This window comes from Hordeum vulgare, chromosome 6H (genome assembly GCF_904849725.1).
Source record: "Hordeum vulgare subsp. vulgare chromosome 6H, MorexV3_pseudomolecules_assembly, whole genome shotgun sequence".
Taxonomy (NCBI): domain Eukaryota; kingdom Viridiplantae; phylum Streptophyta; class Magnoliopsida; order Poales; family Poaceae; genus Hordeum; species Hordeum vulgare.
In genome coordinates, this window is record NC_058523.1 from 59,624,456 (window position 1) to 59,647,121 (window position 22,666).

At 41.8% G+C, this 22,666-nt stretch overlaps 3 protein-coding genes across 3 annotated transcripts; 2 read left to right on the forward strand and 1 right to left on the reverse strand.

Annotated features, from left to right (window-relative positions):
* The first annotated feature begins 3,975 nt into the window (after positions 1 to 3,975).
* Positions 3,976 to 5,066, forward strand: LOC123403296 (transport inhibitor response 1-like protein Os11g0515500). Its single transcript, XM_045097248.1, has one exon. It carries the CDS (start codon positions 4,468 to 4,470, stop codon positions 4,888 to 4,890), a length of 423 nt encoding a protein of 140 aa, XP_044953183.1. The 5' UTR covers positions 3,976 to 4,467; the 3' UTR covers positions 4,891 to 5,066.
* A 4,752-nt stretch (positions 5,067 to 9,818) lies between these two features.
* On the reverse strand, positions 9,819 to 10,834 carry LOC123403295 (probable uridine nucleosidase 2). The gene is made up of 4 exons (XM_045097247.1): positions 10,719 to 10,834; positions 10,563 to 10,622; positions 10,118 to 10,408; positions 9,819 to 9,985 (listed from the first exon to the last, which is right to left on the reverse strand). The coding sequence occupies exons 1-4, from the start codon at positions 10,824 to 10,826 to the stop codon at positions 9,824 to 9,826; spliced, it is 621 nt and encodes a 206-aa protein (XP_044953182.1). The 5' UTR covers positions 10,827 to 10,834; the 3' UTR covers positions 9,819 to 9,823.
* A 4,240-nt stretch (positions 10,835 to 15,074) lies between these two features.
* Positions 15,075 to 22,354, forward strand: LOC123403294 (26S proteasome non-ATPase regulatory subunit 2 homolog A-like). The gene is made up of 25 exons (XM_045097246.1): positions 15,075 to 15,353; positions 15,458 to 15,558; positions 16,026 to 16,146; positions 16,234 to 16,293; positions 16,405 to 16,472; positions 16,891 to 16,933; positions 17,653 to 17,718; positions 17,814 to 17,852; positions 17,940 to 18,022; positions 18,203 to 18,314; positions 18,399 to 18,482; positions 18,641 to 18,799; positions 18,883 to 18,987; positions 19,066 to 19,170; positions 19,258 to 19,398; positions 19,483 to 19,587; positions 19,667 to 19,888; positions 20,159 to 20,272; positions 20,373 to 20,588; positions 20,975 to 21,034; positions 21,110 to 21,223; positions 21,329 to 21,414; positions 21,496 to 21,604; positions 21,691 to 21,869; positions 21,959 to 22,354. The coding sequence occupies exons 1-25, from the start codon at positions 15,222 to 15,224 to the stop codon at positions 22,029 to 22,031; spliced, it is 2,697 nt and encodes an 898-aa protein (XP_044953181.1). The 5' UTR covers positions 15,075 to 15,221; the 3' UTR covers positions 22,032 to 22,354.
* The last annotated feature ends 312 nt before the right edge of the window (positions 22,355 to 22,666 follow it).

The window sequence follows — 22,666 nt, forward strand, 5'->3', positions numbered from 1 at the left end:
GGTTGCTCCCTTCTTCCTCCTCCGCAATACAGCTCCAGGAGCAACCTTGTAATCCCATCCATATACATCATACACTCCGGCATGACTAGGGGTATTATCTCTACGGAGAGCCCTAAACCTGGGTACATCGTGTGTTCCATGCTTGTACCAACCTCGCCCCGAGCGCCCTCCGTTGCCACTTCGGTTCTCACCTACTTTAACCTACCCATGGCATATGTTGTGAGTATTCACCGACACATCAACAGACAGAAACTGACACTGGGTGCACTGAGTTAGTAGGTTAGTCCAAATATGTGTAAAATGATATAAAATTGTAGCAAAACATATAACAATGTCACCCAAAAGATCATGGAATAAGCAGAAATTATAGATACATTTTGGACATATCAATGTTCCACGATGATCTCATCGAATGAACCACGGTGTCCTGGATTCAATTAATCTCGTATACAATTCCCTTTGTCCATCGGTAGGTTACTTGCCCGAGATTCGATCGTCGGTATCCCTATACCTTGTTCAATCTCATTACCGGCAAATCTCTTTACTCGTTCCATAACACATGATCCCGCGACTACCCCCTTAGTCACATTGAGCTCATTATGATGATGTATTACTGAGTGGGCCTAGAGATACCTCTCCGTCACATGGAGTGACAAATCCTAGTCTCGATTCGTGCCAACCCAACATACACTTCCGGAGATACCTATAGTCCACCTTTATTGTCACCCAATTACGTTGTGACGTTGATACACCCAAAGCATTCATATGGTACCAGGGAGTTGCACAATCTCATGGTCTAAGGAAATGATACTTGACATTAGAAAAACTCTAGCAGACGAACTACACGATCTTGTGCTATTCTTAGGATTGGGTCTTGTCCATCACATCATTCTCCTAATGATGTGATCTCGTTATCAACAACATCCAATGTCTATAGTCAGGAAACCATGACCATCTATTGATCAACAAGCTAGTCAACTAGAGACTCACTAGGGACATGGCGTGGTTTATGTATTACATTTTCGGTTAATACAATTATAGCATGAACAATACACAATTATGATAAACAAGGAAATATAATAATAATCATTTTATTATTGCCTCTAGGGCATATTTCCAACACTGGGGTCCGATGTTTTATTTGTACATGCTTCCGGTGCAACGCACGGGCTCTTTTGCTAGTTATAATTAATAAAAGTTAAAGTTTGGATCTTGACGGACAGGTAAAAATCTGCATCTCATGAACGCTGTTAGTTTATCTTCAGGGACCGATAAGAACCTCCAAATATACACACTTGTCGGATTGGTACTACATATTTTTTCAAAGGTCGAGTTTGACTTTATTTGTGTCCCTTACAAACTCATACTGATTGGGTACTAGACGTGTAAACTAAAAAAACAAACATTAGACAATGCACAACTTTTCCATGTGTTCAAAAAATGTCGATCTCCAAAACATGTTTTAATTATAATAGAAGATTAAAAACTTCAAAATACCTTAATTATTTTAAAATAAATACGTATTTGTTTCTTCCAAAAAGTAAAATATAAAATTGAGTACTAGACAATTCCATGCACCACTAACTCTTCCATCGGACCAAAGATGTTAGGATGGCTTCTTTACCTCCACGCGTCATACTTCAAAAAACGATTAACATAATAAAATTATTATCGGAATTGCATTTAAGAAACCACGCGTACTGTCACAAGGAGCAGGTTTTACGATATTTTTTTACCCGTTGCAACACACAACGCACGGAGATTTGCATACTATCTTTACCTACTAATAAAGCAATTAGTGTTTCTGTCGTCCGTCATTAATATTACTCCCAAAGTTGACATAAGTTACCCACTATGTCATTCATAAGTAAAGAAAACGTTTTAGATTTTCTCAAAATCGACGTGAGATTTGTTATTATAAAGAGCTGATATGAACAAAAATCACAAACACTCGTCTGCCATAGTGGCTAAGGCATTGTTGTTCTACGCAGGTGACCAGGGTTCGATCCCCACCTTGTACAATTTTTCCTTTTCATTTTCTCACGCAGTGTCCTCCCTTAATGGGCTGGGCTCTTCTATTTTTTTTATTTCGTTTTTCTTTCTTCTTTTCTCATTTTGTTCTCATCCTTCTACTCCCTTCGTTTCTAAATATAAGACTTTTTTTAGAATCCACTAGAAGACTATATACTGAGCAAAATAAATGAATCTATACTATAAAATATGTCTATTACATCCGCATGTAGTTCATAGTGCAATTCCTAAAAGGTCATATTTATGAACGGAGGGAGTATAAATTAATTCGGCATTTCCAAATTTCAAAAGTACTGAATTATAAAAATAGTCGCAAAACTATAAATTGTATGTGAATTCATTTTTTTAGGAAATCATAAAAGTTTTGTGGATTCAAACAATATTGGTGTATTTGTAAAAAATCACGATTTGAAAAAAAGTCAGGAAATGATCATGCTCATGATTTTGAAAAAATGATCGTGTGTTCAAAACATATTCGGAAATCTGAAATAAGTGTCCATCAAATTTAGAAAATGTACACAAAAGTAAAAAAAAATTACAACTTTCTCCCTGATTTTAAAAAGGTTGAGTGACCTAAGTGTCCATCAAATTTAGAAAATGCACACAAAAAGTAAAAAACAAAAAAAATCCCTGATTTTAAAAAAGTTAAGTGATCTAAAATATCTTTTTTGAGTCAAAAAATGCTCATGAACTTGAAAACTTTTTATGCATTTCAGAAAATCTTCGTAAACAAAATTAATATTCACGATTTTTTTGTGAAAATCCAAAATTGTGTGAGGGGCTTATATATCTATAACACATAATTATTTTTGTCTCCGTTGCAACGCACGGGCATATTTGCTAGTAGTAGTATCTCTACTAATAAAAGCACGAGAGGCGGATCCAAATTACAATCTCAGCCGTCTAATCGCTTAATCAAGGGTCTAAACACCCCGTTAACGAAAACAGTTTTTGTTAGCGCTAATCAATCCTCACGCTCCACGTCTCGCGAATAGACCCCTCCTCCTGGCACGCTCGCCGCGACCCCTCCCCCCGCCGCTCGCCGTGACTCCTCCCGTGCCACCGCCGCCCTCCTCTCCCGCCCTGCCACCGCCGCCCTCCTATCCCGCCACCGTCGGCCCCGTGCCGCGCCACCGCCGCCCTGCAACCGCCGCCCTCCTCTCCGCGCCGATCCCGCTCGCCCCGCGTTGCGCCGTTTCCGCTCGCCCCGCGCCCCGCTGCGCTCGCCCCCGCCCCGCGTCGCGCCCCGCTCGGCCGCCGTAGCGCCCTACTCTCCGCGCCGATCCCGCTCGCCCCGCGCCCCGCTGCGCTCCGTCTTGTTTGGTACCTTACGATGCTATGGAGTTTTCTCATGGTTGTTGTATCCTTGTTCACTCGATCCACTGGTTTTTCTCCTATTTGTGCACTCCAAATCTGCTATGTTGAACTATGCAGGTCCTTTTTGTTTTGCTACTCCTGTCGTTCCTCTCTAATTCCTGTCGTTCCTCTCTAATTTGAAAGGCATTCCATTGACTGAGCTCCCTGCATATGTAAAGAGTGGTGTTGCATGCTTTCTGAATGTTGGTGGTAATCTGAACGGTGAGTGTTACTCATAATCGTAGTATCTTCAGATGCTAAATAATTGAGCACTGTATGTACTCTGTATACCATTTGTTACTTCAAATCTGTTGTTGGGTGGAGAAGAAACCTTCCTTGGAATCTTTCCATTAATAAGTATCGTACTTTTCTCAGTTACCTGGACAAATTGTTTGGTTATGAATGGCATACACAAACACAACAATCGCTATATATAGCAGTTCATTATGTTGAAGGGTCCTTGTTTGTCGCCTCGATGCCTTGGCAACTGATTAGTAAAAGCTATATGTCAACCTGAGAGGCTGACATTGGCACTTTTCCCTAAATATACCATAATCATGTGCTGATGTTTTGAGTTTTCAGATTGTCCTGGAGCCCCTTTGCTACCATTGCTCTTCATAACTATGAACATGGCCTTCAACATTTCTGTTCTAAATCTGGTGAAGATGTCATTTGGGTTTTGTCCTTGCTGGTTGTGTCTTCTTATAAAATGTTTTATTTCACCTTGTCTTAATGGTTTTAGGTACTAGATCACATTGGCGATGCAGGATTGAAGGTTGTAGCCTCTTGTTGCCTGGAGCTGCAAGAGTTGAGGGTATTCCTGCAAATGCAGATGTGTTAGCAAGCACTGATGTGACAGAGGAAGGGCTGGTTGCAGTATCTTCAGGCTGTCGGAAGCTAAGCTCCGTTCTCTATTCCTGCAGCCGAATGACTAATTCTGCTCTGATTACGGTGGCAAAGAATTGCTCGCGAATCACGTCCTTCAGACTGCGGATCTGCCTGCATGGGTGAGTAGATGCGGTGATAGGCCAGCCACTGGACGAGGGTTTCGGGGCAATCGTCCGGTCATGCAAGGGCCTCATGCGTCTATCTATGTCCGGCCTTCTCACGGACAGCGTGTTCCTGTACATCGGCATGTACGCGGAGAGGCTGGAGACGCTCTCTGTCGCGTTTGCAGGAGATAGTGATGATGGCATGATCTACGTGCTCAACGGCTGCAAGAATCTGAGGAAGCTGGAGATGAGGAACTGCTCATTTGGCGACACGGCGCTTCTTGCAGGCATGCACAGGTACGAGGCGATGGGCTCTATCTGGATGTCATCGTGCGACATCACCCTGGGTGGTTGCAGGTCCCTCGCGGCAACCATGCCAAACCTCAACGTCGAGGTCGTCAGCCAGGCGGATGGAGGCGCTTGTGATGCAAAGAAGGTGGAAAAGCTGTATATCTACAGGACACTCGCCGGGCCGAGGGGTGATGCCCCTGGATTCGTCTCGGCACTGTAAATTACATCTACTCTCTACTACTCCATGTCCTACTCTGAAGCGGGCACCACCTCTGTAAATTTTGGTTTGTCTTCTGAACTGCAAATCTTTGCCGCGAGTGTAGCTAACACGGCATAATGTATGGATCTGGTGTATTCTAAGTTTTATTTATGTGGTTTTCATATATTAGTAGCAAATACTCTTGTCCACTTTCATTCTTTTCCAATGATTTCCTTAGTAGTTTTTTAGTTTTGATTCGTCTGGGCAACAATTGACATCATCAAGTATGTAAGTTGTGTGATTGAATCAAGTTGCATAAGTAAGTATATGCTCGCGTTAAAGCCGCCATCGGCATCTATCAGTAAGCTTACACAACTTAAATTTTCATGGTGGTCCTCCCGTTGAAACATATGCTCACATTTTTCTCCTTCTGAACTACCCAGATCACATGGCGCATGGAGAAGTATGTGATTCAAAACTACAACAACCGAATAAAGAGGTGAGTTAATTTGCATTGTGACTTGTACAACCATAGTAATCCAATAGTATCTGCATGTTCTTAGAGATTATGGGTTTGCCTTTTCACTATAAGTTATCACACAATCTTCCTATTTATTTTTACAAGAATACAAGAATCTTGCAAACACAAAAAATCAGGCTTTAACAAGGGACAATGCGTAGACTGATCTTGGACTCAATGACTATGTAGGCTCCTTTTGTTATTTTCTTGATTGTTTTTCTTGCCTTTTAGCATACAAAGGTCTATCATCTCTTGTTAACCTTATCAATAATTAATAAGGATTAGATTTTAGATTATTTTTTCTGATTAGGTTTTATGGCTCCTTATTCTGTTTAATTATCTTAGGAGTGACGGACAACATCAGCAATGTGAGGTGCTCAAACCTGCTTTTAAGATACTTGGATGTTTAATATAACATCCTTTCCGTACCAAGAAGGATTTAGTTGAAGGTTTGTTATTGAGGAGAATGAACCGGTGTTACTAATGTAGTGTTCCTTGGCCACTGGTGTTACATACCAACATTTATTTCGGAACCCGTCGCATACTACTTTAGGTTAATCGATAGATTTTGAGTACACATGCTTTTTACATTTCTGCAAAAATATTAACAATGACAACATCAAGCAAAAAACAAATTAGTAATAAGTTGTAATATGTTGTATTTTTATACACTGTTTGATCCTTGGATCTAATTATATGACATTCATAGGATGGAACACCTATTTGAAATGCTCTCTGAATGGAAAGAACATACATGCATATGTTGTTCCTCATCTTTTCTTCTGTCTCCATGTGTGGCTGCCAAATGTGAGGCTACTATGGTTGTGTGGTCTGCATCCTTTATTCCCATCCAATGGCTGTTGGTGGGAACCGTAGTCAAAACAAAATTGTGAATTAGGTGTGCCAGTGGCGGCAAAAAAGCAGAACCAAAAATGACGGGCATGGTTAAAATGTCGACAGAAAGGAAGTAACTTGAGAGTATGTAGTGGTTACAAAATGGAAAGGGAGCCACCCTCTGTTTGTGACAATCATAGAATGGACATTTCATTCTTGTAGTGAAGGTTCCTATGACCTGTTTCAAATCACACATCCGTCCATTATGCTTTTCACTGTTGTAGTTGTTGTAGTGAAGGTACCTATCTTCTGTTTCAAATAACACATCCATAAAATAATTCTTATGACCAGAATATAATTCTTTTGTTGTGAATATATTCTTGTCATGTCTATTACTATTGTGACCAGAATTGAGAAAATAATCATGTATTGCAAACTTCTTTTTCTTCACTTGGCATTGTAAAGACAGCTACTGCATTGGTTAAGTTGGCAGGCTAGACTACCTCAAATAGTGAAATTTAACTAAATCGCTATTTTGTGCATTGTCACAGGACAAGGAAGGGATTGTTGGTGCTCAGGGACGCCGCTCCCAACACCTTTAGCCTTGGCCCGATGCCCCAGTTCGCACAGTCGGGAGGTTTTCCGTATCAGCTTCATTTTGTTCACGGTGTTTTATCAATGATGATGTACTGCTTCAAAATTTGTTCCGGTACTCTCCAAATTTATATGACCCAAGAATATGTCCTCGATCATTGTTTTATATTCAGAACTTCATTCTTGTCAACCGGCTGGTTTGAATTCTTCTAGCCTTCCATCCAATTTTTGTGTAAACCACCAACGTAGGGTCACTCTGCACCAATTCTTCTAGCTAAGGAGAACTAGTTGAATGCCCGTACGCTGTCACGGGTCAAAATATAGAGATGGTAGAGACATTAGTGAATTGACAGCACCTTTAATGAACACAAATGTCAAGCAATGCATGCATTCAGTTTATTCACGCTAAATATTGATGGCCTTCTTCCTATTTTCCCTTTTCCAACAACCAAGCACCTACTCTTTCTCCCATTGCCTCCTTTGTCCGAGATGTAGTGCACAACACAAAGAATACAAGTTCATAAGAGGGCCATATACTCGTTACGCTGCCTAATATCAAATTCAGAACTGAATCATATTTTCATTCCTCTGATTACATAGAGAGGCAAAAAAATATATGAATATCACTTGCGAATACATCTTAGAAACAAAGCATCAACACATACAATTGATTACTTTTAAAAAGCTCAACTTTGAGACACAACAAAACACTGAATGTAGAAATGACAGAAAAATAATCAGAGAAAAATCCTACAATGAGTATAAAAAATGTTTGAATAAAGAAGGACATTTTACTTTCTCTAAATAAAGGTAATGTTTATTAGGTTCCACGAACCTCAAAAGCTAGAACATAGTTAAGATATTTAGATAGGCAGCTGCATAATATAAAGATCAAGAAATACCCGTGCGTTGCCACGGAACAACATAACAGTGTTGAAAATTCTCGACACACATCTTATTTATCTTACCCGACAAAACCAATTTGCTCTTCCTCCGCTTTTATCTTAGTATATATTCCTTGCTCTAGCTTCAGTGTCATCACACTATTTTTATTCCATGTAGTTTCACTATGACATGATAAGGTCGCTCTTATTTGTCATTTGTTATTTTTATGGATCGGTAAGGTTCATATGTAGGTGCATGTTTTTCAAGTATTTGTCTTTTGGACTACCACGCCATTCAAAAAAAATGCTTCCTGCGATTTTCTTGAGCTGAACATATTGTCATTGTCTGGTCAAAGCAAGCGTTGCATAAAGTCATAAACATACTGGTTTAGGAAGATGAAAACAAAAAATGCATGAATTCTTACAGAAATCTTGTAAGGATATATAGAAACTTTAGAGAATTTCAATGGTACATGCTTGCCCATCAGATGGAACCAGAGACATGTGAGAAATAATCTAAGTGCGTATTGAATGCCATATCATTTATTTTCAAAGTCACTGAGTGAAATTTTAGGACCATGTATTGATTTAATTGGTCTTCTTTCAAAATCCGTTCACAAACTGGAATATTTTTCTTCCACTTCCCTCCATTCTTGGCGATCATCATGTCTCTTAATCCACATGTAAGTCCCATCCGAAACACAAATAGGTAAAGTTTGATGATGGTCCTCATGTTCCTTCACTGCTTCTCTGTGCGGTCTTCATATGTGCCTCTGGCTTGCATTACCTTCTTTCATATGCGTGCACTTCTTCCAGCTCCAAAGAATTCTAATAAAGAATTCAGAAACTTTAGTCTAACCTTGCTCAATATGGTGTATTTCCTGGATCAACCCGCACGAGTGCCTCCTCCCTTCTTCTTGCACTCCTCGATTGTGCGAACAGGCTCTCCATGGGAGAACATGAGCTCCCACCCATAACCAGCTACAAGCTCTCTCTTCCTCAACTAAAAAAATGTACAGAATGACTTACATTTCAAGAACTGAGTTTTACCTAAGAACTGAAATCATGTCACAGAAACCATCAAAGTGTATGCATGAGGTTTATACCAAAGAGTACGGTTTAAAATGCCACTATCCAGCTTGTCGGCCCACCAGTCATCCACGGGCTTGGGCGCCACGCCCACGCCGTCGTAGCCACCATTGTCCCCCGACACCAGTTCCTTATGTAGCCACATTTGTGTGCCAGTGGAAGCTGCACGAGTTGTCATCAGAACTCATATTTTTTGTGGACTCCATGTGATTTCTAAGCGCGCACGGTAAGAATCCAAGTTGGAGTTGGTTGGTTACCCTGTGCAGGTTGAAGCTTCTCTCCCCAAATTGGATGGTAATATCACTTGTGAATTCTTGTAAAGGGATCCTGCACCAACCAGTTCAAAAAGCTATAAATACCATTATATAATATAACACACTCCGTTGGTAATCAAACTAAGCTTCACCGTGTAGGAGCAAATTAATAGCAGAGAATTAGAAATGATCAAATGAAGCTAGTAATTAGAAGTACTAAAGTTTATAGTACCTTTGCCTTCCTTAAATCAAATTGTTCCATTCTTGTGCAGCTTGTATCTGCGCTAGCTGAGCAACCCCCTGACTGGAATCTGTCACTGGCCTCGTCGCTCGGTCCCCAACCCACAGTGTTGCAAAAGCATTCTACACCGGCAACATCCCTCTAGGGGGTCCAAGTCGATGGATGGCTGGGCGGCGCGGCCGCGGGAGGGAAAACTCCAATAATTAGGCGCCCGCCGCAAAGGATCATGGTTGGCGCCAGCGACTCCCAATCGATGTGCTTTGGTTCGAGCGCTTGCCTTGCATGCTCCGCCGTCGACCATGACGGACACATAGTAGCGAGGGCTAAAGGAGGTCTAGGCCATGGGGGATTGGTGGAGGCAACAAGGTGAGGGCTCGGGCGTTTGTTGTTGTTGTTAATCAAGTGTTCGCACTGTTGCTATTAAGCACTGTATGATTAACTGTAGCAAAATGCAGGCATGTTAATACATGTAATCACGAGGAAAGAAGAATACTATGTGTGAAAACCACAAATAGCATCATGTTGCTGTTTTCAGCTCTTATACATAACAAGGTTTCAAAAGTAACAAGGTATAATAACAGCTCTCGGCAGCAAGAGAATTACCAGAAAGGATTACTTGGTGCGTAATGCTAATTCCGATGGCCAAAATATCAGCGCCGCAGGTAAAAACTATATCATCCGCATCAGGATCGCCAAATATCTATTAATGAAGAAAGCCAATTAACGAGTGAAGTCAATGTGATGAATTATCGGAGTTGCAGCTTTGAATATGTAAACGATGCTCTAAAACACGAAGGTGCACTCTTCTCCAAATTCAACAGGACTGACTCACATTTGCCTCAACTGTAGGGTTGACATTTCCATTAACTGAATAAGCACCACCCATGATAATGATTTGCCCAATCTTCTTGGGGAAAGAAGGGTCAAGCTCGACGGCCAGCGCGAGGTTGGTGAGGGGGCCGAGGGCGACGACGGTTACTTGTCCGGGGTAGAGGTTCGCCTGCTCGACAAGGAAGGCGGCGGCGGACTGCTCCACCGCCTTACCGGGCGGTGGATGGAAGTTCTGGTTGCCGATGCCATCCGAACCGTGGACGAAGCTGGCAATCCGTAGCTTGGTGGCTTTCTGAATTTTATTCACGGTGAAGCGCACAGACATTCAGTCTAAGTCAGCAAACACTTGATCGATCGAGATGTCATAAATTTTGACTGAATGAGATGCCATACAGACAAACACACACATACATTGATACATACATGATGTAATGGATTGAGGGTACCTTGATTGTTACATGGGAACCCTCCGCGACGGGGATGTCGGTCCTCCCAGCGGTCTCCAGCTGAAATCAAGCTAGAGATCGGTTCGATTAGCATCGAAAAGACCCATTCGTGAGAACGGAGAGTCGAACACGGGGAGGGGAGTGGAGTGGATCGACGAGGTGCAGTGCGTTGCGGGTGGCGAGGGCGGTGTAGACGTTGCCGAAGATGGTGGTGAGGCCAACCACCTCCAGCTCCGGCGACCTTAGCGCCACGAAGATGGCCATGACGTCATCTGCGGTTCATCCACCCCACCGCGGGTTTGCGAACAATGCGAGATTGGTTAGGGGGTGGGACATGATAGATCGATAAGACATGGGGAGGAACGAGGGACGGGTGGATATGGACCGATCCCTGGGTCGGTGTCGATGATGACCTTCTTCTTCTTGGTGACGGCGGCCATGGACATGGATCCCGGGGATCGATCGCGGCGGCGTCGGTTGCGCTCGCGGATCGAGCGAGGTGGAGTAGAAGATGTGTACACGTCTCAACTTGACTACTTGAGAGAGACAGAGAGAGCGAGGGGGCGGCGATCCAGGAGGCTCAATTGGGAGCATCGCAGGAGGGGATCGTGCGTTCGTGGGTGCGTTATTTTTTTAGCGCGTGTTTTTTATGTGCTAATTTACACGTCAAGGAATGAGCAATGAGAAATATACCAAGAAACGTACTATTCAGCTGACTCCAAGAATAAGCAGAGATGAAGCTTTATCAGAAAACCCGTACTACTATTCTAAACTGTCACCAAATTTCAGCATTTTGTTTGTCTTCACCTATAAAACTTCCTCTCTGTCTCCTTGGATATGTTATTCATGAATAATAAAAAGTACGAACACATAAATAGCTCTGAACACAGTAGAAGCCAATCTTCGATTTCAGAAATGGAAACATGAAATAATTGGTATAAGAGTTTATCTTCTTAATACAGTGACGAAAAGAGAAATCTTACATCAGAGCAGTGTTTGTTTAGTAGTCAGAATAAGTAAAGAAATGCATTTTTTAGCATTGAAATAGACCACTATCATAAAAACATGTAATGTGTCGACAGCTAGTTGTGTGTTTATATGTCCATCACATCAACTCACCATTACAAGATGGTAGTGGACAACAAACAGAACGTAGGCACAACCATACATCATTCATGCATCAGGGTATGTAAGTAAGCAAGAAACAAATGTTGCGTATATTTTTCATGCAAAACTTTTGCTTAAATGCTATAGATTTATAAACAAATCAGTTGTTAACATGAATAGATAAAATCCACAACCAAGTCATAGTCTCTCATTGTCATCCATAATGATAGTGATATCAAGAGTAGAATAGACATAGGTAAGAAAATAAAAAGACGGGGATTTTTCCTCTCTAGCTAGCCCTCTTGTTCAAATAGGTTGATTGATAGATGTGTCATCCATGATGCTTCAAACAAAATAAAGTTGACCTGGATAAATTAGATCACCCGAATAAAAGGTTGTGATTGGAAGAGGATCAGCTCGCGGACGAAGAAGTCATACAGTCCAAACCAACAGTCTTCGTCGCCGAAGTGAGAACAGGCGTGCTACGGAGACCAGCTAGGAAGGTCCTTGCCTCCTGCCATGTGGCCAGGTCATGGAGACGAGCCTGCAACTCCATCTTTATGCACACACGAGCGTGGCCGTGTACAAACTTATAAGACGACATATTTAGCATTGATTGCCATCTATTACCTACAACATAAAACACCGTTCAGAATATTAGTAAATAAAACTCTCTAGTTGTGTATGTCAAACAACCTGCAGCATAAAACACCATTCAAAATATTAGTAAGTAATCAGTGATGCGCTCCGGTCAGAATAGAGAGGAACTTACTACTGTACAAGAAGAAAACCCAAAAGCTAATCATCAAGAACTTCTGATTGAAAAGATGAAAATTCAGAACTTCTGATTCAAAAGATGAAAAAGTCATGAATTGTTAGTTTGTTACAGACAAATTCCACCTACTTATTTTGGACCAATGGTATATTATGTGTCCTTGCTGTTAAGGTGTGTAAGAAGGATTGCTGCAAAAGCTATGTTGTCCATGTAAATAAAAAATCCATGCACAAGTTAGTAATAAAAACTTTTGAAAATAAACGATTGGGGTTCATTTAATGAAAAAAAATCCACAAAATTGCCCCAATTCCGGACGTGATCAAAAAAACATGCATGCATCCAAGTATTTTCTTTTTCAATGGTTCGCTTGCACTTGGGACAAGGCTTCGAATTGGCAAGTGTCCTAGAAAGCAGAACCAACAGGTGGTGAAGAAACAAATAGATGAAAACAACTAAGCATAAATACATAATATAACTACAAAGATGCATCATTATTTCAATTTTTCATAAAAGGAGTTTGAAGGATAGAGCAATAGCAGCCAAAAGAGTACTTAAGAATCTATGTTTGAGTTTCAAACCTATTTTCTACAAGGTCTTTCATCTTCTCCACCAAATCATGGTGTGCCTTCTAATTAAACCTTTTCTTTCCCTTCATGATATTTCGTGCACTATCAGAAAAGATTATTTGTAGCTCAATACTCACAAAACTTGTAGCTTGATCACATAGCATCATCAAATGGGATTGGGAGCTAAAAGAAATTGAGAGAATCCCTACAACAAACCTGTCATGATTGTGGTCGGACACCATCAAGGAGACCTAATAACAACAAAGTTAAATTATCCGGAAATCAATGTCAGTTCTACTAAAAGAAGATTTTATCAATTCCAGTAAATCCGAAAGTAATGTTAAACAAACTATCATGTTCATGTACAGCCGACAGAAATAAGAACACTTGTAATTAGTCACCGAAATATAACTACACCTTAAATATCCCAAAGCACCGAGTTGACATGTCAGTTAGTTCATTGCTTGGTAAAAAATCCATGAAAACCAGGATAACTGTTAGAGCACAAATACACAGTAGCATATGTTTAGCTGCAACACACACAAAAAATTAACATACTACAGTTAACCCATGTCGTTCCCCGATGCAAATTCCAATGCCTAGACTAATTAGAACACATTGATGTGGTCTTGGAACTGGCAAGCGAAGATTTGGTCTAAAGAACGACTGGAAAAAAAACAATGGCCTCTTTCTTTCCAAATCAAAGGAAGACACTACCATATGACATGGGATTCGTACCGGTAACACATTGACGTGGTCTTGGAACTGGCAAGCAAAGATTTGGTTGAAAGGACGACTAAAAAATTCAATGGTCTTTTTCTTTCCAGGGGATTCGTGTCAGTAATTAGCCAGTTGACACCGTCTTGCTGGTGCAGCACGTGCTCTTGGGAGTCGTTGCTGCACGTCCTAGTCGCCGGGGAGCAGCGATGGATAGCCGTTGTTTGTTAGGTCGAACGTGGACCATGCACGCTGGCCCCGGACACTGCTGCAGCATGCCATATGCTTCGACAACCACTATTGCCGGTCATGACCCCGCCATCGTACCGCAAGACCCGCCAGACACCACGAATTCAAACACAAGACGCCGCCGCTGCCGCCATCATATGCCCTTGCAGTAGGGCTCCAACAGCCGGGTCTTGCACCGCTCCATCATCGCTCAACTGCGCCGCAGATCTGTATGCGGCGCAGATCTGTATGCCGCCGCTGCCACTCATGTCCCTTACGTGACATGGCGGTGAGGTTTGGTGTGGAGAATTTCTTTATGGGACTGGGTCGAAGGAGGGGAGAGGCGGACGAGGAGGGAGAGAGGAGAAAGACAGGATTGGGAGCGACGGGTGCGGGAGATGAGGATGCATCATGCGCTGGGACGTGCGTTCGTGGTCTATTTTCCTTTTCCCCTTTTTTCGAACGGGATGCAAAGAAGGTGGGGGAGGAGAAATCGTACGTGGGTGGAAAGGTGGGGTATTGAACCGGTTTATGGAGGGTTGGAAAAAAAATCGATGAAAGGGCCACCTGGTTTATGGAGGGATGAATAAAAATCGGTGAAAGGTTTAGCGCTACAGGGGGGATCGAGCCTGGTCGAACCATCACGACGACGGCAGATCCCCTTTAATAGTAGAGATACACCAAGAAAAGCAACCGAGCATAATTCAGCAGCATGCCTACAATGACATCTCAGTTTTGAAAATATAACTTGAGCAACATCATAAATATTGTGTATCTATTTAATTCATATATACCTAGGATCATTTTTCTATATTGATGTAGTCTCATTTGATCAACATTTTAGCCGTGGGTTGCACGGGCAATTTTCCTAGTATAAAGAAAAGAAAAAAGTCCTCTTGTTATTTGTGGTTCCTCCTAACAAGCCCAGTACTAATATATTTTGAGCGTAAACCAGCCCATCATCCTTTTTGGAAAATAAACCAGCCCATCATTAGTATTTGTTCGGCCGCACCGACTCATAACACAGAGCCCAAGCGCAGGACGGGCGGCCCAGATCCAAACTTGGGGGAGGGGCAAATCGGAACAGAAAAGGAGTGACAACTTCATCCACCTCGCGTCCGCTCCGGCTGCAAAGCAAAGCAAAGCGGAGATCCTCCAGAAAATAAACCCCCACGCAGCAGCGCCGAGTCGCCTCCGTACCACTCGCCCCCCGAACCCTAGCCAGCCCGCCAGCGCCGTCGCCGAACCGAATCCGCCCCGCCAGCCATGTCGCCGCCCGAGAACCCCAACGACGGGGCCTCCGCCGCCGCGCCCTCGCCCTCGGAGCCCACGCCGCCCGCCAAGCCTTCTTCCTCCGCCAAGGGGAAGAAGAAGGACGAGAAGAAGGACGACGATCTGGTCAGCGCCCCACCCTCCGTCCTCCCCCCCTTCGGTCTCTCCCGGCCGGACGAGATCTGCTGTTCCGCCCCCGTCCTGATTTGTTTTTGCTTTTGTCGGCGCAGTCGGAGGAGGACCTGGCGCTCAAGGAGCAGCTCGAACTCTACGTCGTGCGGGCGCAGGACGTGGATCCCGGCGTGCAGAGGCTCGCCCTCGAGAGCATGAGGTACCACTGTCTCTTCCCTCGCTCGGACCTCCTAACAGATTCAGTTTTTCGTTCCCGAATTCTCTTCCGTGCCTAGGTCTCGCGGCGCGTGGGTTTAGGTTTCCGATCTCCGCGCGAATTCGATGAGTGGGCTGGCTCTAGTTCTGCCCTCTGTAGCTACATCTATCCGCCCAAGTATTATGGACTGCTGCCACTCTATTTTTTGTAAAAAAGATTAGCCTTTTGTCTGCCGTCGACCCATATTTCGACCTGTAGAGGCAGGAGTTTCGTTCCTTAGGCTTGGCATAACTTTAGATTTCTGCTCTCTGTCTGAATTCCTTGAATGCCTAGGCTTTACTTTTGAAACTTTTATTCCATCTATATTTGGTAAGGCCTTTGGAGTGCTGCCGCTGTAGTAGTTTCTGGGAAAAACGATGTTTTCCTGCTTTAACTCTGTTAGCTGCTACTGAGATATTCACCCCTATCAGGCAGGAGATTCGTTCAGCTACAAGCTCGATGACGTCTGTCCCCAAGCCTCTGAAGTTCCTCCGCCCACACTATGGAACCCTTAAAACCTACTACGAAAGTATGCCAGAATCTGAGCTAAAGGTATGCTTTACACACGCACCTTTGTTGTACGGTGATTTAAATATTCATTCTGGACATTGCTGATATATCTGTTCCACTGTTTTGCAGAAGTACATGGCTGACATACTGTCGGTGTTGGCCTTGACAATGTCTGCTGAAGGCGAAAGGGTATGTGCCTGCCACGTTCCTATTCTGCCACAATTCAGTTTAATAGTACCTTTCAGCGGCAATCGAGTTCATTCTGCTTAAAATTTGGCCTCTGCCTTTTCATTGTTTCAGGAGAGCCTGAGGTACCGTTTGTTGGGCTCTGAAGGTGACATAGGTTCCTGGGGTCATGAATATGTCAGGTAAGAACAAAACTGCAGTTTTTCTTTAATGAATTTATCTTGAAGTCCATTCAAACCAATACCCAGGAATAGAAATACTGAACATCAAGAGATTAATGTCTGAATTAGACAGACATTTGATCCTCAACATGGCCTAGGACTGTTACAATTTGTTAGTTGTAGCATGATGGGATAAAGGTTCTTTATGGTGGACATATATTGGTTATGATTGAGTATACATTCTGCTTGTTGCTGTATGTGTTCAGACTGCTAAGTTTTATCTTTTGTGATGGCTAACTTGTATAACTGTCTGACCAAGTTTCCAATACCTTGTTGAATTCAGTTTATTGCTCTTATGGACATTGTGGGTTCTGTAATTTGATGTATGCATTTACTTCCACAATTGTTCGATTCCACTGAAACCTTTTTCTCATGACAGGAATCTGGCTGGTGAAATCGCTCAAGAATTCCAAAAGCGCCAGGTTGGAACTCTCATTCTTGTATCATTACTACGTGAAACTCCCGCCTTGCTCTTTTTGGGCCTCTATTCTCCTATGTACCTCATTGCGATAACCCTTAATTTTTTACTTAGGAGGCTTAGCTTCCTACCATATCTTAGACACCGTTGATATAATTTGATAAATATTATTACCTTTTTTTTTATCAATGCTATGAGTGATTTACTTCCAACTATTTTGGTGACTACTGGTCATTCTCGTAGGCTTTAATCACATGTTTGTGTAACTACTGTAGTTAATTGGCAGTCTCGAGTATTCAACTTTGAGCACTATGTGTTGTGATATATTCATAAAGCTAAACAGAAGTAGACTATTCTATTCAAGGCAGATTGACGATATGATCTTTGACTATCTAACTGAAATATTTTAAAGGATAGTATTAGTCAAAGTTTTGATGTTAGTAGTGAAAGATTGGATTTTAGTAGTTAAATATTTGGAAGTTGTACTTTACTTGTGTCCGAAACATTATCTTTTCAACAATCGGAGGGAGTAACTGGGTCGCCTTATTGTAATATCAAGTCAGGATCACATTATTATATTACTCACTGCAAATTTGTTGTTTGTACTTATCTTTTTTAATATCGAATGGTTGCAACCATACTAAGAAGTTGATCTCTGTTTTTTTCACTATTTCTTGTGTGTATATATTTCAAACCTCAACTGTTAATTTTGTATTTCTGCAGGGTGATGACATGCCAATTGACGAGTTAATGGAACTAGTGCAGCAAATTGTCTCATTCCACATGAAGGTTTGTTCATTGAAAATTGTGGTTAAATGGTGGATATTATTTTGTAGTGATGTATTGACGCATTGTTTGTTTTCTTGTCATTTTTTGTATAATAGCACAATGCTGAGCCTGAAGCTGTAGATCTTCTGATGGAGGTATTTTGACTTGCACAATTTTAACCAGAGTACATTACCAGTAGCTATTCACTAATGGCTATACTGATGTATGGTATTTCTTTTCAGGTTGAAGACCTTGATTTGCTAGTTGAGCATGTTGACTCAACAAACTACAAAAGAACTTGTTTGTACCTTACTAGTTCGGCTAGGTATGTTTACAACTCTATAGATTAGGTCATACACTGTGCATCTCTCTCTAAATGTGTTCCCTAAGTTATTGCTTGTACATATTTTCTAGAAAAAGTTCCTAGTTATAGATTTGGAATAATAATTTTGAATTTTAGTTGACTTGAATTAATGTTTTGCTCTATCTCAATTTCAAACTGCAGATTCCTCTCTTCTCCAGATGACACGCTAGCACTTGATATAGCATATACCATTTACATGAAGTTTGAAGATCTTGCAAGTGCATTGCGCATTGCTTTGCTTCTTGACAACAAGGTGAGCAGAAAATTATTGAAAGTGCTAGCGTATGATTTGTTTAGGTATTACCTTTAAACTGACATGCATCTCAATGATTTGTAGTCCATACAGTATGTGAAGCAGGTCTACACAGCAACTGATGATCTTGTACTCAAGAAGCAGTTCTCATACATCATTGCACGCCATGTGTGTATTTCTCTCCTTGCTTTCCCTCCCTTTCCCTCTTTCCACCTCCCTGCGAATTTTGATTCCTTCTGTACCCTTCACCTTGATTAATTGTTTATGTATTACATTTAAAGTAGCTTACCTTGCAAATTTTGACTGTGAACTCTCGTCTTCTGAAGGGTTTGGCCATGGAGATTGATGATGAGATAGCTGCAGATGAAAATGACAAGGAAATGTTGCAAGAAATAGTTAATAACACCAAGCTGAGCGAGGGGTACCTCACTCTTGCTCGTGATATCGAAGTTATGGAGGCAAAATCCCCAGAAGATATTTATAAGGTGACCTACATTTCACTAGTTTCATGGTTGTGGTAGGCTTTTTAGTCCATAATAAAAGTATGCTTATACTTTCTAATCTTTAGGTCCATTTGATTGACGGACGTGGTGCCAGCTCCAGTCTTGATTCTGCAAGACAGAATTTGGCTGCAACATTTGTTAATGCATTTGTTAATGCTGGATTTGGCCAGGTTAGTTTTTTGTGGACAACATGTTATTTGTGGTCCGTACAAGGCAAGGGTGAATATTAAGTTTGTTCCTTTGTGCAGGATAAGCTGATGACTGCTCCATCTGATTCTTCCAGTAGTGGGTCTTCTGGAAACTGGTTATTTAAGAACAAGGAACATGGAAAAGCTAGTGCAGCAGCTAGCCTGGTACAATCACATCATTAGTTATATGTCGAACAACAAGGTTTCTTTAAGCTATAACTAGTCAATACTAATTGAAATTATTGCTTGCAGGGAATGATTCTCCTGTGGGATACTGATTCTGGGCTTGCCCAGCTCGACAAGTACTTGCACAGTACTGATACTCATGTTGTTGCTGGAGCTTTGCTAGGTATTGGAGTTGTCACCTGCGGTGTGAAGAATGATTGTGACCCAGTATGTATTCCAATTTATTAGTTGCTTCTTCTCCCCCTCTCTGATATTATGCAAGTTCTGTATTTAATAAGAATTTGTTTCCAGGCACTTGCTATCCTCATGGAGTATGTTAACAAGGATGACTCAAACATACGGATTGGTGCAATCTTGGGTCTTGGTATCGCATATGCTGGTTCTCAAAAGGATGAGGTGGAAATCGCTGCTTGTGTCTGCTGTTACCTTATCATCAGTAATATATTTTGTGCTAACATGGTTTCCTGTATTCCAGCTAAGAGTGCAACTATCGGCTATATTGGGAGACCCCCAAGCAACACTTGAGGTCTTGGTCTTCACTGCTGTTGCTTTGGGATTGGTGTTTGTTGGTTCATGCAATGAAGAGATTGCACAATCCATCATATTTTTCTTGATGGAGCGTAGTGAGGCCGAGCTGGCAGAGCCAATTATACGCCTTCTTCCTGTTGCGCTTGGCCTTCTATATCTTGGAAAGCAGGTAAATACTCCACATTTGCATTTTTATTCAGTTTGTCATGCACGAAAAAAATTGTCGTGTTGGGTACATCCATTTAGAATACAAATTTTTTAAGGATTCACCCACTCTTTTGTGAATAGCATCGCTTGTATCCAACTGGAAAGCTGATTGCAGTTGTTACGATTGTTTTCATACTATATGTCTTATGCACACATCTTCATCATAACACATTTATTTTCTCAAGGCAATTTAAATACATCCAGATAACTTACTATCGGTGAGCTATTTCAGGAAAGCGTCGAGGCTACTGCGGAGGTTTCCAAAACATTTGATGAGAAGATCAGGAAATATTGTGACGTAACACTGATGTCCCTTGCATATGCTGGAACAGGAAATGTGCTCAAGGTACTAAACCTTCAATACCTTTATTAACATGGTTGCTGATTTATAGCGGCTTCAAACAGTGTCTTAATGACTCCCAACGTTTTCCCAATTCTTAATGCAGGTTCAGAAACTTCTTGGTATTTGCTCACAACATCTTGAGAAAGGCGAAACACACCAAGGCCCAGCTGTCCTTGGAATTGCTCTTATTGCCATGTCTGAAGAATTAGGAGCTGAAATGGCTGTACGATCACTTGAACGTCTTTTACAGTATGGCGAGCAGAATATCAGAAGAGCAGTTCCTCTTGCTCTTGGTATCCTCTGTATTTCGAACCCCAAGGTAATAAGTTATGGAAATCTTTATGTTGAATTTGTGCCTGATCAATTACTGTGAAGAGTTGGAGAGGTCATTAGAATGCAATGTTTAGCTCAAGTAGTAAAAAACACCACTTCAAAGCAGAACATTTTGATCCTATGTCCTCCTATGATAGAGATTGCTGGTCCTTGCTTTTTTTATGTCAATATCGTATTCAGCGTATGACCAAATTATGTAATGTAATTTACTGTAACAAAAGTGCAACATACTATCAAAGCACTTTGCCAGTTGTTAATTTTGCCATGTACATACTGGGATATTCTCCATGTTATGAATTGAGCTTATTCAGCGGTTCATTTTCAGTGGTATGATGTTTGATTTGGACAATTCTAATATCTTTTATATATCAGGTAAATGTAATGGACACACTGAGCAGATTGAGTCATGATGCAGATGCTGATGTTTCAATGGTATGTACTTCTACTTAACCTAGCAGTTAATTTCTAAAATTCATTTCATCTTATAACTTGGTTACCTTGCTCTAGGCTGCGATAATCTCATTGGGTTTGATTGGTGCTGGTACAAACAATGCCAGAATAGCTGGTATGCTTCGTAATCTTTCGAGTTATTACTACAAAGAGGCTGCTCATCTATTCTGTGTAAGTACATATCCCGTGCTCCTTTAGCATCCTTTTCCCTATGGTGGTTTCCCGTTTGTATTGGAGTTGCAGACTTGCATATGCTGATCAGTTTTATATGTTCAGGTAAGAATTGCTCAAGGGCTTGTACACCTTGGGAAGGGTTTGCTGACACTTTCTCCATACCATTCCGACCGGTTTCTTCTTTCCCCGTAAGTAACTATCTTCACTCACTGATTTTTCCCTTCAATATTGTTGGATTCATCTGATAAAAATTTCCTTTGTATTCTTAGGATGGCACTTGGAGGGATTGTCACTGTTCTGCACGCCTGCCTTGATATGAAATCCACCATTCTAGGGAAATATCACTACATTCTTTACATTATTGTGTTGGCGATGCAGGTATGCATATACTCATCAGCTAACTTTTGTAACCAGACGAAACAGCTACTTGATGCTAAAGATAAACTCTTCTTTCCTTAATACAGCCAAGGATGCTTTTAACGGTGGATGAGGATCTGAAGCCTCTTCCTGTTCCAGTGCGGGTTGGGCAAGCAGTTGATGTGGTTGGACAGGCAGGAAGACCTAAGACAATCACCGGCTTTCAGACGCATACCACTCCTGTCTTGCTTGCAGCGGGGGAGCGAGCAGAATTGGCGACTGACAAGTAAGTTCAACTAGGACTGCGCATATTCTTCATCATCTGAATATGTTCCCCTCCATGGCAGCTAACCACTGTTGCCTTGTGACGTGCAGGTACATTCCCCTGACCTCCACGTTGGAGGGCTTTGTAATTCTGAAGAAGAACCCGGAATACCACGAGGAGTGAGGGAAACCCCCTAGGCTTTGATCTGATGCAAGTTTTTGGAGTTCCCCAGCATGGCATGCTCGGAGGTAAAGGTTGTCGTCACGGAGGATCCTTCACTATGCTCTTACACCTCGGCATTTGCTGGTGGTTCATCCAAAAACATTTTTATTCCGTCCACCAGAGCTGTAACTAACTGCAATCTTGTTTGGTTGCCCGAATGGACCGGCATGCCACTTGTACCCACTCTGGTGGACATGTAGGAGTTGAACTGGTGGTGTCTTTTGACCTTAAGCTTATTTGTATATGTATCAAGTGTGTACTGAAAGTTACATCTTTAGAACTGATACGGCGTTGTCATTCACTAGCACAGTATGTTTAGCCTTTTTTGTGGACCTGCGCTCGTTAATTTTTTGTGGAGTTTACGTCAGCAGTTGTGCCACATTAAAGTTGTGTCTGTCATTTTGTTTTAGTTGCTGTTATTCTGTTTTACAACCTGAGGACGATACCGATCAAATATTCATTTAAGCCACAGGCACGCAAATGCTCCCTTTGTCAACTAATATAAGAATATTTAGATAATTAAAATAGTTGATAAATAAAGGCACGTTCAGTGTTGTGCATTACAATGAACTTAGGGCGCAACCTTAAAGCTGAAG

Bases quoted from the DNA above. Each gene is read 5' to 3' on its own strand.
- LOC123403296 (XM_045097248.1), top strand. From the start codon at position 4,468: ATGCGTCTATCTATGTCCGGCCTTCTCACGGACAGCGTGTTCCTGTAC.
- LOC123403295 (XM_045097247.1), bottom strand. From the start codon at position 10,826: ATGGCCATCTTCGTGGCGCTAAGGTCGCCGGAGCTGGAGGTGGTTGGC. The intron at 10,623-10,718 runs GTCGATCCACTC...GCTTGATTTCAG, and splicing joins CCCGCAACGCACTGCACCTC to CTGGAGACCGCTGGGAGGAC. The intron at 9,986-10,117 runs GTGAGTCAGTCC...CTTCATTAATAG, and splicing joins ACCCTACAGTTGAGGCAAAT to ATATTTGGCGATCCTGATGC.
- LOC123403294 (XM_045097246.1), top strand. From the start codon at position 15,222: ATGTCGCCGCCCGAGAACCCCAACGACGGGGCCTCCGCCGCCGCGCCC. The intron at 18,315-18,398 runs GTGAGCAGAAAA...AATGATTTGTAG, and splicing joins CTTTGCTTCTTGACAACAAG to TCCATACAGTATGTGAAGCA. The intron at 18,988-19,065 runs GTTAGTTTTTTG...TCCTTTGTGCAG, and splicing joins TTAATGCTGGATTTGGCCAG to GATAAGCTGATGACTGCTCC.